The sequence below is a fragment of the Conger conger genome, chromosome 14 (assembly GCF_963514075.1).
Source record: "Conger conger chromosome 14, fConCon1.1, whole genome shotgun sequence".
Classification (NCBI taxonomy): domain Eukaryota; kingdom Metazoa; phylum Chordata; class Actinopteri; order Anguilliformes; family Congridae; genus Conger; species Conger conger.
Window position 1 is genome coordinate 32,439,965 of NC_083773.1, and position 12,392 is coordinate 32,452,356.

At 41.7% G+C, this 12,392-nt stretch overlaps 2 protein-coding genes across 2 annotated transcripts; both read right to left on the minus strand.

The window, feature by feature from the left end:
* Positions 1 to 3,784: 3,784 nt before the first annotated feature.
* Positions 3,785 to 4,434, minus strand: LOC133110538 (transcription factor HES-5-like). Its single transcript, XM_061220724.1, has 2 exons — positions 4,316 to 4,434; positions 3,785 to 4,204 (listed from the first exon to the last, which is right to left on the minus strand). The coding sequence occupies exons 1-2, from the start codon at positions 4,376 to 4,378 to the stop codon at positions 3,785 to 3,787; spliced, it is 483 nt and encodes a 160-aa protein (XP_061076708.1). The 5' UTR covers positions 4,379 to 4,434.
* A 6,357-nt stretch (positions 4,435 to 10,791) lies between these two features.
* Positions 10,792 to 11,442, minus strand: LOC133110673 (transcription factor HES-5-like). The gene is made up of 2 exons (XM_061220924.1): positions 11,324 to 11,442; positions 10,792 to 11,211 (listed from the first exon to the last, which is right to left on the minus strand). The coding sequence occupies exons 1-2, from the start codon at positions 11,384 to 11,386 to the stop codon at positions 10,792 to 10,794; spliced, it is 483 nt and encodes a 160-aa protein (XP_061076908.1). The 5' UTR covers positions 11,387 to 11,442.
* Between the last annotated feature and the right edge of the window lie 950 nt (positions 11,443 to 12,392).

Consider the following 12,392-nt stretch of genomic DNA (forward strand, 5'->3'; position numbering starts at 1 on the left):
GAGAGTCACAGAGAGCTGAGAGAATCTGGGAATGTGGTGACCCTTGAGAGAGCAGAGCTGCTGCCTGATGTTGGGATCAATGATACTGACAGAGCACACACTCATCATCCCAATGTACACGTGTGGGACTGACACACATCTTATCCATCCATAATTCAACTTAGCATAGGCATAGATTTAGGGGGGGTTCTGATTCTAAAACAGTTACCTGATGTGCATCTGCACAGTAAAGCATTAAGATCTTGCCAATTACATAATTTTACTACTGTCCAAAAACAGAGTAATCTGATTGACTTGGAGTGGAGAAACAGGCTGGCAGGATATGATGTCATGATGTGCAGGTAGGCATTTGCTGTGAAACTTGAATTTAGAAAATAATGAAAGGGGAATGAATTTCAACTGAATGTTTATAACACTGAATGTGAAACTAAGACAGAGCTATAGGCCTAATTTCTGGGAAACTTGTATAGTGTAAATGGATAAGCATTGTGTATCACTGCCTATAAAAACATTATTCCTGCATCTCCTCTGCTCTGTTAGTGGACAGTGGACCCTCAGGGGTCCGAGACCAGATGTCACAGATGTGTTCTCAGTCTTGTGGCTGTTGGTCAGTGTGAGTAGAGAGCTGATCTGGGTTTCCCACACTGAGTCCTGTGTGATGGGATCAATGCACAACAAAAGCTGCTCCATGCACTGAATGGGGCATTAGTGATGGCTATTGGCTCTGTGCTGCAGGACAGACACAATCTGACATCACAGACCATCTGGAGGGAAGTGTGATCAGTGACTGAACCTGGCACTGACCAGGAGATGTATTCTGTTTTCTGTAATGTATACATAAAATTAATTTTTAATATGATTCTATATTTTGTTGATAAGTCATGTTGACTCGAATATGCATATTTACCTTGTTTTTACTTAAATAAAACATAATTCAATGTGCTCCTGATTCTCCAAAAAAACTGTGACAATGGAATATGTGCTATTTTTCTAAATGTGTATTCGCTCTCATGAAAAATTACATCAACAATCCATAAACGTTATCATCATTTAAGATTCAGCACAATTTTACAGCAGTGAAGCTGATATATTCCTCAGATGCTCAGTAGAGACCCACCTTTGTCCAGCTGCTGCTGGATCTGAGGATGTTAATGAGACTAGAACTGGGACTCTGCTCTCCAGAGCTTTCCCACACTTTGCCCATTGAGGTCATCCTATTGAGCAGTAGAAGTGTGCCTTGTTAAATGCTAATTCATCTGTCCACAAGCAGCCTTCAACAAGACCCTGGGGCTGAATACTACAAGTTAAATAACCCACAACCAGACGTCACGTAAACAAGACACTCAAAGACAACAAGGCCTAGCCATAGGTATTTTAATGAACACGTGTAAGATGGGGACATGCTATCAAATTATAATCAACACATTTTAGTGATTCAGGCACAACTTAAAAAATGCCTGTTATGATCAACATCACTATGGAATAGATACATGCTAAAATGGAAATGTTGCTTTTAAAATATATTCAGTTGTAAAACTGATTTTGAGAAGACAGACTAAAGAATCTTCTGGAGTGAGACTGTACACATATACTCCTCAGTGCTGTACTCTCTGGGTGCTGTTCTTAGTATCAATTGTCCCAGTGGGGCTCTGTGACTGAGTCTGACTCTGTTTCCCACAGTCTCTCTATTCACTGTGTTCTATGGGGGAACAAAAGAAGTGTGTCTCATTACACATCACATTAGCCATAGGGTTTGATCTACTGATGGAGAGGGGCACCTTACTCCCGCTGAGACCATCTGGACTACAGTTAGTGAGACAAGTCCAGGGAAAGTTATCATAGTCTTCTACCACACTGATGCTGTATACTGGGTTTCCAATGCTGAATCCTGAATTCTCTCCTAGTGATGAAATTCATTCAAACCGTTTCAATGCAGATTAACTAGCCTGAACTTTTAAGTTCTCGCTGACAGTTCAATAACCTGCATTCATGGAAGCAATTCAGTTAAATCACAAATTTAAAAAGATCAATGAATATAACAATTACTGGTATAGAACATGAGCTGCTCAATGTGCTTAATTTGCAAGGATAGGAGTTGTACCAAAAACAATTGAATGTGACAAAGTCATTATGTGATGAAAGCTATTAAGACGGAAATGCACCATGTAAAGAATTCATAACATTTGGAACAAAATTCAACAAAACATAGTTGGGTCTCGGGCTGCTGGGTGGCTCATCCTGTTAAAGGATTGTTCGAGTGCAGGGCTCTGCTCCAGCCCTGGAGGTCTGCATACTGGTTTTTGTACAACCATTTACCTTAGTTTAAATTTTCTGAAGCTGTATAACCAGACTGGTTCATTCTTCTACTTGAGAACAGGAAAATATTGCAGTTAAACTTGAAGTCTGCAGCTGTAACTCATACTTATAAAGACATCCATCCATTCATTATCTAAACCGCTTATTCCTCTGGGTGCTAAAGCCTATCCCAGTGTGCTCTGGGTGAGAGGCCGGAATACATCCTGGACAGGCCAACAATCCATCACAGGGTGCATAGATCAAGATATGATCGAGCGAATGAAAAAATTAATATCTGACTTTTGCACTAAATTGTGAAATGGGTCAGTACCCACGTTGCTCATGTCTGTGCAAGCACAACTTGTAGACTGCAGTGTGCTAAGAAGTGTCAGGTGATATCACATGCTCTGGAGGAGAGAACATGCTTGTCTGCACTGCAAATAAAATGTTAAATGTTTTCCCTTCCCTTTTCTCTGATTTCACATAAGACAGATGCAAGGCAACAGATGAGTTTTTTCATTTATTTTCAGTTCTTAAACATTTCTTGCAAGAAAATGTTGCATACAAATGGATATTTGTTTCTTTAACAAATGCAAACATCAACATGCCTTCACAGAAAGCCAAATGACATATTCTTGGTGAAATAAAAGTGATAAATCATCACTACTATTGCTTGAAGACATCTTCAAGACAGGAAGATACTCCTTACAGAGTATTCAATGCATACACATTCAATATAAAAGCATTCAAATGGATAAATCATTTTTAAGAAATGTCAACATCAACATGCCTTCATAGAAAGCAATATAACATATTCTTGGTGAAATAAAAGTGATAAATCATCACTACTATTTCTTGAAGACATCTTCAAGAAAGTAAGATACTCCTTATAGAGTATTAAATACATGATGGTTAAAGGCCTTTACAAAAGACCTGCAGATACAGTTTCCTCACTTCAAAACATCCCACACTATACACTAATTTATGATATTATACTATATTTCTTATCATGATAAACCATTGACCATTGACATTGACATAAACCATGGATATAATGTTCCATATACTTTCTTCCACAAAGCATATTCAGTATGAGACAATATAATCATTCCATAATTCTTTCATAGAAGGTTACATTTTTGAAATACCAATGAACATTAGAATTAAAACAACCCAAAATGTCCTATAAAATGCATACTCAATATGGAAAATAGTCTCCACAGAAGACATTTTACAGAACACTTCGCTGACCTTGAAATCCAAAAGTATTCAAATATATAAGTATACAAATATTCGCAAAGCAAAAAGTGTTGAGTAACATTACAAGTAAGTCTTGTACTTTCTCATTGAGAGCAGATCTTTAACCCCCTGCACATGCAGAAGAGGAAGATAAACACTTCCTACACACTGAGAATTACTGTCCAGACCCATCTTAGACAGGCCTCTTCAATTCTGTTGGTCTGAGTGTCCAGTGACAGTCTGCAGGACTCTACCAGGGCCTCCAGAGGGCAGCTTTGACTGGAGTCTCCTCTTTGCTGGAGGTCTGTCTGGCTGGTGATTTCAGCTGAGGCAAGAGACTGTGACTCTCATCAGAGGAAGATGTCAGGTTCTGGAAATGGGTCAGGAGACTTCTTTGGGATTCCGACATCACTTCCTCCCTGGTCAGGAAGTTCTTCATTTCTTGGACACACCTGGAGTAGCCCTGACCGACAGGTGATGAGCAGGAGGAGCTGTTCACTGGCTGCTGCCCCCGTTTGAGGAAGAAAACTGCCATCTCCAGGATGTCTGCTTTCTCCAGCTTGGAGTCTGGCTGCTGCTGCAGGAATGCTGGTTCAAGGAGAGACTTGAGCTGCTCAATGCTGCTGTTGATACGATCTCTGCGCATCTTCTCCACCATTGGCTTTCTCAGCTGCAAAACGAAAACAGGAAATCTGTTAATAATCTTGATCTAGAAAACAACATGACTGAAGCTCATAAAAGTGATACAAGCATTTCTTCAGATATCAAGTTCTCAATTTACCTTGTTAGAGAGAATCAGGTGCTCCTTCGAGTAGGTCTTTGCTGCAGGTACAGTAGGTGCCATGGCTGTGTGTCTGTGCTGTAGAGGTCTCTGTGTAGAGTGAGTGTGATCTGTGCTGGCTTCACCTCTCTTATTTATAGTCCCAAATCTCCATACCAATGTGTGGGTCCTGCTCTTGTTGGAGTTTCCCACAGTGTGCAGCCAATGGGAGAGCTTGTGGGGACAATGAGGCATGCGTGGCTGTCACATGCTGAATGAAGTGCTTATTGCTGGGGGACAATGGCTGTGTCTCAGGGGAACAGGTGGAGGGGTGGGGTGATGGAGAGAGAGTCACAGAGAGCTGAGGGAATCTGGGAATGTGGTGACCCTTGAGAGAGCAGAGCTGCTGCCTGATGTTGGGATCAATGATACTGACAGAGCACACGTTCATCATCCCAATGTACACGTGTGGGACTGACACACATCTTCAGCATCACGCTGCTCCATAATTCAACTTAGCATAGGCATAGATTTAGGGGGGGTTCTGATTCTAAAACAGTTACCTGATGTGCATCTGCACAGTAAAGCATTAAGATCTTGCCAATTACATAAATTTACTATTGTCCAAAAACCGAGTAATCTGATTGACTTGGAGTGGAGAAACAGGCTGACAGGATATGATGTCATGATGTGCAAGTTGGAATTTGCTGCAAAAGTTGAATTTGGAAATAATGAAAGGGAAATGAATTTCAACTGAATGTTTATGACACTGAATGTAAAACTAAGACAGAGCTATAGGCCTAATTTCTGGGAAACTTGTATAGTGTAAATGGATAAGCATTGTGTATCACTGCCTGTAAACACATTATTCCTGCATCTCCTCTGCTCTGTTAGTGGACAGTGGACCCTCAGGGGTCCGAGACCAGATGTCACAGATGTGTTCTCAGTCTTGTGGCTGGTGGTCAGTGTGAGTAGAGAGCTGATCTGGGTTTCCCACACTGAGTCCTGTGTGCTGGGATCAATGCACAACAAAAGCTGCTCCATGCACTGAATGGGGCATTAGTGATGGCTATTGGCTCTGTGCTGTAGGACAGACACAATCTGACATCACAGACCATCTGGAGGGAAGTGTTATCAGTGACTGAACCTGGCACTGATCAGGAGAAATATTCTGTTTTCAGTAATTAATACATAAAGTTAATCTTTAATATGATTCTATATTTTGAAGTCATGTTCTTTAATTAAGTAGTACTTAATTCAATGTTACAATGGAATATGTACTATTTTTCTAAATGTGTATTCGCTCTCATGACAAAATCCATCAACAATCCATGAACCTTTTCAGAATTTAAGGTTCAGCACAATTTTACAACAGTGAAGCTGATATATTCCTCAGATGCTCAGTAGGGACTCACCTTTGTCCAGCTGCTGCTGGATCTGAGGATGTTAATGAGGCTAGAACTGGGACCCTGCTCTCCAGAGCTTTCCCACACTTTGCCCATTGAGGTTATCCTATTGAGCAGTAGAAGTGTGCCTTGTTAAATGCTAATTCATCTGTCCACAAGCAGCCTTCCACAAGACCCTGGGGCTAAATACTACAAGTTAAATCACCCTCAATCAGGCAGGTAAACAAGACACTGAAAGACAACAAAGCCTAGCCGTAGGTCTTTTTATGGACACCAGAACTCCCATAAAAACAATAGCAATCAACTGTAAATTATGTACAATGGGGACATGCTATCAAAGTATAATCATCAACACATTTAAGTGATTCAGGAATTGGTACGTGCTAAAATGGGAATTTATCTTGTAAAACATTCTCGTGAGCTACGGACCCCTTGCCGAGCTCAGACCTCATGTTCCCATGAGCAGTACCCCACGAGGAGGTGTCTTGGGGAGAAACTCTCTTTTCCTTTAAGTACTTCAAACGTCCTGGAGAACTGGTAAGTTCTACAGAACTTCTAGCCCAGTCTCGAAGTGAAGGGATGTGATGCAAATCTGGTATATGATTTCCTGTATTCACTGTATTCTTCTAAAATACCCTTTCTCAGATATGATTATAGTCAGATATACTTTATTATAATCAAAAGAATAGAGTTATACAGCTGACAGGTTAAATATCATCTTTCAGTTTACTCATCACATACATTGCTTTATATTCTTTCAGCCGTATACCGGTGCATTTACTTGATTCACATAAGGTTCATATAACCCCTTTTGCTCTTTCTAATTCACCTTTCCACCAGATGCTAAATTCAAGATACACCCTTCAAATATCCATCCTCTTTGGCCTTTACCTTATCCTATGGCTCCCCCTTCATGGAGATAAAAGCTACTACTCCTATTAATACAATGGGTACGAACACCACTAAACTTTTCTACTTTATTCCTACCTTATATGGTATCTTACTGAAAAATAAAAGACATACAAATGAAAGGAAACTTATAATGTTGAACTTCTATGTACTACTTTTCCTACTTTTACAAGTAATATAGATTATAATTACTACCCATGCCCTAAATATAGCCATCTCGTTTTCCGCGGGATTTGATCCCTCCTCCTTGCTGTTGATGAGCTCTTTGAACAGCTGCATTGGTTTGGGAATCTGGGGCAGGATCAGGACCCGGACTTTCGAAAGACGTGACTTTGCTCCAGTCACTGGCTCCAATGCCGCAGATGTCCTTGGTGACAGCCTTCACCTGCACTTCGTACCGCGAGTGCCTGTTGTATGGGATGTGCACTGGTGTGTCCGGTAAACTATACTTCTCCTGCCAGTCAGAGGACCCGCTGCTTTTGTAGCAGTACGTGTACTTCCGGCAGTCTTCAAACACATCGGGGGGTTGCAGTGCAGCCGCAGCATCTGCCTCTCCTCACTGACACTGAGGTTAGGGGGGGGGGGGGCTTCAGGTTCTTGCGTAGGTACAGCAGGAAGGTGTTCTGTAGCGTGGAGGGACCCCGCGTCCCGTCTGTTGGCCACCAGGTGTAGTTCATGGCTCCAAGCATGTCGTAAAAGCAATTAAGCTCTTTCAACAGCTTTTCTGTATGATGAGGGATGCGCATGAACACCTCTTCGCTGTCAGTCCTGTTGCCACAACTCCTGGGCTGAGTCCGCACCGTGTACATCACTCCGTTCTCCATATCCATATCCCACTCCAGCTTGATTATAGTTGTCCTGCGTTGCTCTTTCTTCAACAGCCCATAGATATCTTCGTCAAGCGAAATCCTAAGAGGCTTTTCTCTTGCTTCTTTTTCTTTTCTAACATCTAAAAGCTCACTCCTTATATATCCTGAAACTTGTACAGAAGTGTACCTGTTTTGATAAGAAATGTCCTCATTATACCGAGTGGGAAAACACTAGCTCTTATGTAACATTTTTAATGAGCATATTGATCACTGTTATTTGTCTCCCTGTCATAGTCTCTCCTTGACTCTCTTTGACTTTGACGTCATATACCCCTCCAGTAGGCAGTTTCCACCATCTCAATACATTCTTCAGGTGCACTTTCTTGTGGCGCCTTAAGAAATCTACAAAGGACATCCAATTAATAGCCGGGTGTAATTCATCACCCAACTCCTCTACAGGCAGTCCTTTGAATCTATCCAATAAATTATCAGATTATCATTTCATCATCATCTATATTGTTTTCCTCATCTTTTTACTTTAACCAGGCATTATAAATGGCAAATGGCAGGCATTTATATAGCGCCTTTATCCAAAGCGCTGTACAATTGATGCTTCTCCATTCACCCATTCATACACACACTCACACACCGACGGCGATTGGCTGCCATGCAAGGCCCCGACCAGCTCGTCAGGAGCATTTTGGGGTTAGGTGTCTTGCTCAGGGACACTTAGACACAGCCCGGGCGGGGGATCGAACCGGCAACCCTCCGACTGCCAGACAACTGCTCTTACTGCCGGAGCCATGTCGCATTATGCTCCTCCCCTGTATGAGCAAGCCCACACTTCTCAACCAAGAATGTTATAATACATTCATGTTACGCATGGCCTCAGTCAGACCTTTAGCCTTGCTCTCTAGAATCCTAAATCTAAGTCCCCCGACTTCAGACTCCTCTGCTGACAATTAGGGCTGCTCATTAGCTCTGAACCGCATATTTTTCCTCTTACGGGCGTTCTTGCTACCACCTCGATGGCGTGTGCGAGGGGTTAACAATGCATTCCTGCCTAACCCCTCTTCTGTCAATCTCTCATCAGGCGGGCCCAAGGCCGGGTCCTCGACAACATGTTAAGTTCAAAATTTTTTTGGGAGAAAACGAATTGCGAGTCAGACTAAAGAATGTTCTGGAGTGAGACTGTACACATATACCCCTCAGTGCTGTACTCTCTGGGTGCTGTTCTTGGTATCAATTGTCCCAGTGGGGCTCTGTGACTGAGTCTGACTCTGTTTCCCACAGTCTCTCTATTCACTGTGTTCTATGGGGGAACAAAAGAAGTGTGTCTCATTACACATCACATTAGCCATAGGGTTTGATCTACTGATGGAGAGGGGCACCTTACTCCCGCTGAGACCATCTGGACTACAGTTAGTGAGACAAGTCCAGGCAAACTTCTCATAATCCTCTACCACACTGATGCTGTATACTGGCTTTCCAATGCTGAATTCTTAATGGTCTCATTGTTTTTAAATGCATTCATACCAATGCATAGCATATTAAACTAGCATGGACTTTTAGACGCTCGCCGACAGTTCACTAACCTGCATTCATTAAATAAATTCAGTTAAATCATAACTGAAATGCATTTAAATCATGCTGCTTAATGTGCTTAATTTACAAGGATAGGAGTTGTAACAAAAACTATTGAATGTGACAAAGTCATTATGTAATGCAAGCTAATAAGACAGAAATGCACCATATAAAGAATACATAACATTTGAAACAAAATTCAATAAAACATAGTTGGGTCTCGGGCTGCTGGGTGGCTCATCCTGTTAAAGGATTGTTTGAGTGCAGGGCTCTGCTCCAGCCCTGGAGGTCTGCATACTCGTTTTTGTACAACCATTTACTTTAGTTTTTATTTTCTGAAGCCATGTAACCAGACTAGTTCAATTTTCTACTTATTGCCGTTACACTTGAAGTCTGCAGCTGAAACTCATACTTATAAAATGGCAGTTCAAGATATCCATCCATCCGTTATCGAACCCGCTTATTCCTGGGGGTGCTAAAGCCTATCCCAGCGTGCATTGGGTGAGAGGCAGGAATACACCCTGGACAGGCCAACAATCCATCACAGGGCACATAGATCAAGATATGATCAAGCCAGTTAAATAATTAATGTCAGACTTTTGCTCAAAATTGTGAAATGGGTCAGTACCCACGCTGCTCCCGACGGGCTGCACATACAGTGCCTTGGTCCGCATCATGTCTGTGCGAGCACAACTTGTAGACTGCAGTGTGCTAAGAAGTGCCAGGTGACATTACACCCTCTGGAGGAGAGAACATGCTTATCTGCACTGCAAATAAAATGTTTTAGTTTTTTCCCTTCCCTTTCCTCTGATTTCAAATTAGACAGATGCAAGGCAACAGATGAGTTTTATAATTTATTTTCAGTTCTTAAACATTTCTTGCAAGAAAATGTTGCATACAAATGGATAATTGTTTCTTTAACAAATGCAAACATCAACATGCCTTCATAGAAAGCCAAATACCATATTCTTCGTGAAATATAAAGTGAGAAATCATCACTACTATTTCTTGAAGACATCTTCAAGACAGGAGGATACTCATTACAGAGTATTCAGTGCCGACAAATTCAATATATAAGCATACAAATGGATCAGTAATTTTTAACAAATGTCAACATCAACATGCCTTCATAGAAAGCAATATAACATATTCTTGGTGAAATAAAAGTGACAAATCATCACTACTATTTCTTGAAGACATCTTCAAGAAAGTAAGATACTCCTTCTAGAGTATTAAATACATAATGGTTAAAGGCCATTACAAAAGACCTGCAGATATTCAGTTTCCACCCTTCAAAACATCTCACAGAAGCAGTGTGGATAGTCACAATGGTGTGTACTATACACCAATTTGTGATATTATACAAAATGCTTATCATCATAAACCATTGACATTAAATCAGTTGGATATAATGTTACATATACTTTCTTCCACAAAGCATATTTAGTATGAGACAATTTAATAATTCCAACCTTCATAGAAGGTTGCATTTTTGAAATACATAAAAGGCATAGTCAATATGTAAAAATAATCTCCATAGAAGACATTTTACAAAACACTTTGCTGTACTTGAAATCCAAAAGCGACAAATTTTTGCAAAGAAAAACTTTTTGAGTAACATTACAAGTAAGTCTTTTACTCTCTCATTGAGAGCGTATTTTTAACCTCCTGCACATGCAGAAGAGGAAGATAAACACTTCCTACACACTGAGAATTACTATCCAGACCCATTTTAGACAGGCCTCTTCAATTCTGTTGGTCTGAGTGTCCAGGGACAGTCTGCAGGTCTCTACCAGGGCCTCCAGAGGGCGCCTTGGACTGGAGTCTCCTCTTTGCTAGAGGTCTGTCTGGCTGGAGATTTCAGCTGAGGCAAGAGACTGTGACTCTCATCAGAGGAAGATGTCAGGTTCTGGAAATGGGCCAGGAGTCTTCTTTGGGATGGTGACATCACTTCCTCCCTGGTCAGGAAATTCTTGAACTCTTGGACACCCCTGGAGTAGCCCTGACTGACAGGCGAGGAGCAGGAGAAGCTGTTCACTGGCTGCTGCCCCCGTTTGAGGAAGAAAACTGCCATCTCCAGGATGTCTGCTTTCTCCAGCTTGGAGTCTGGCTGCTGCTGCAGGAATGCTGGTTCAAGGAGAGACTTCAGCTGCTCAATGCTGCTGTTGATACAATCTCTGCGCATCTTCTCCACCATCGGCTTTCTCAGCTGCAAAAACAAAACAAGAAATCTGTTAATAATCTGGATCTGGAATACAACATCACTGAAGACAATGAAAAATGACATGAGCATTTCTTCAGATATCAAGTACTCAATTTACCTTGTTGGACAGAATCAGGTGCTCCTTTGAGTAGATCATTGCTGAAGGTACTGTAGGTGCCATGGCTGTGTGTCTGTGCTGTAGAGGTCTCTGTGTAGAGTGAGTGTGATCTGTGCTGGCTTCACCTCTCTTATTTATAGACCCAAATCTCCATACCAATGTGTGGGTCCTGCTCTTGTTGGAGTTTCCCACAGTGTGCAGCCAATGGGAGAGCTTGTGGGGACAATGAGGCATGCGTGGCTGTCACATGCTGAATGAAGTGCTTATTGCTGGGGGACAATGGCTGTGTCTCAGGGGAACAGGTGGAGGGGTGGGGTGATGGAGAGAGAGTCACAGAGAGCTGAGGGAATCTGGGAATGTGGTGACCCTTGAGAGAGCAGAGCTGCTGCCTGATGTTGGGATCAATGATACTGACAGAGCACACGCTCATCATCCCAATGTACACGTGTGGGACTGACACACATCTTCAGCATCACGCTGTACACTGTGCCATAATCCAGCATGACATTGAATTATTCACTGCAGACTCCTCTCACACATATTTACACTGTCAGATATATGTTACAGCTTTCAAATGGATTTGACCTCAGAGAACACTATAGGCTCTGCTACATTTTATGTGCAGCTTTTCAAAATTGAATATTTTATTTAGTATACATGTGCATAGTATTTGTGAATCATTTTACATTGTCTATGACTGGGGCCTATGAAGAAATTTTACATTACATTACATTACATTATTGGCATTTGGCAGACGCTCTTATCCAGAGCGACGTACAACAAAGTGCATACCCATAACCAGGGATAAGTTCGCTGAAAGACCCTAGAGGTAAGTACAATTTGTCTGATAAGTCTGACTGCCATAATTAGACAAAACTATAAGTTCTGAGAAACATGAAAAGTCTACATTGATAAGAGTCATTCATCAAAAAGTGATGAAAATCTGCCCATAAAAACATTATTCCCGCATCTCCTCTGCTCTGTTAGTGGACAGTGGACCCTCAGGGGTCCGAGACCAGATGTCACAGATGTGTTCTCAGTCTTGTGGCTGTTGGTCAGTGTGAGTAGA

Bases quoted from the DNA above. Each gene is read 5' to 3' on its own strand.
- LOC133110538 (XM_061220724.1), bottom strand. From the start codon at position 4,378: ATGGCACCTACTGTACCTGCAGCAAAGACCTACTCGAAGGAGCACCTG. The intron at 4,205-4,315 runs GTAAATTGAGAA...TTCGTTTTGCAG, and splicing joins ACCTGATTCTCTCTAACAAG to CTGAGAAAGCCAATGGTGGA.
- LOC133110673 (XM_061220924.1), bottom strand. From the start codon at position 11,386: ATGGCACCTACAGTACCTTCAGCAATGATCTACTCAAAGGAGCACCTG. The intron at 11,212-11,323 runs GTAAATTGAGTA...TTGTTTTTGCAG, and splicing joins ACCTGATTCTGTCCAACAAG to CTGAGAAAGCCGATGGTGGA.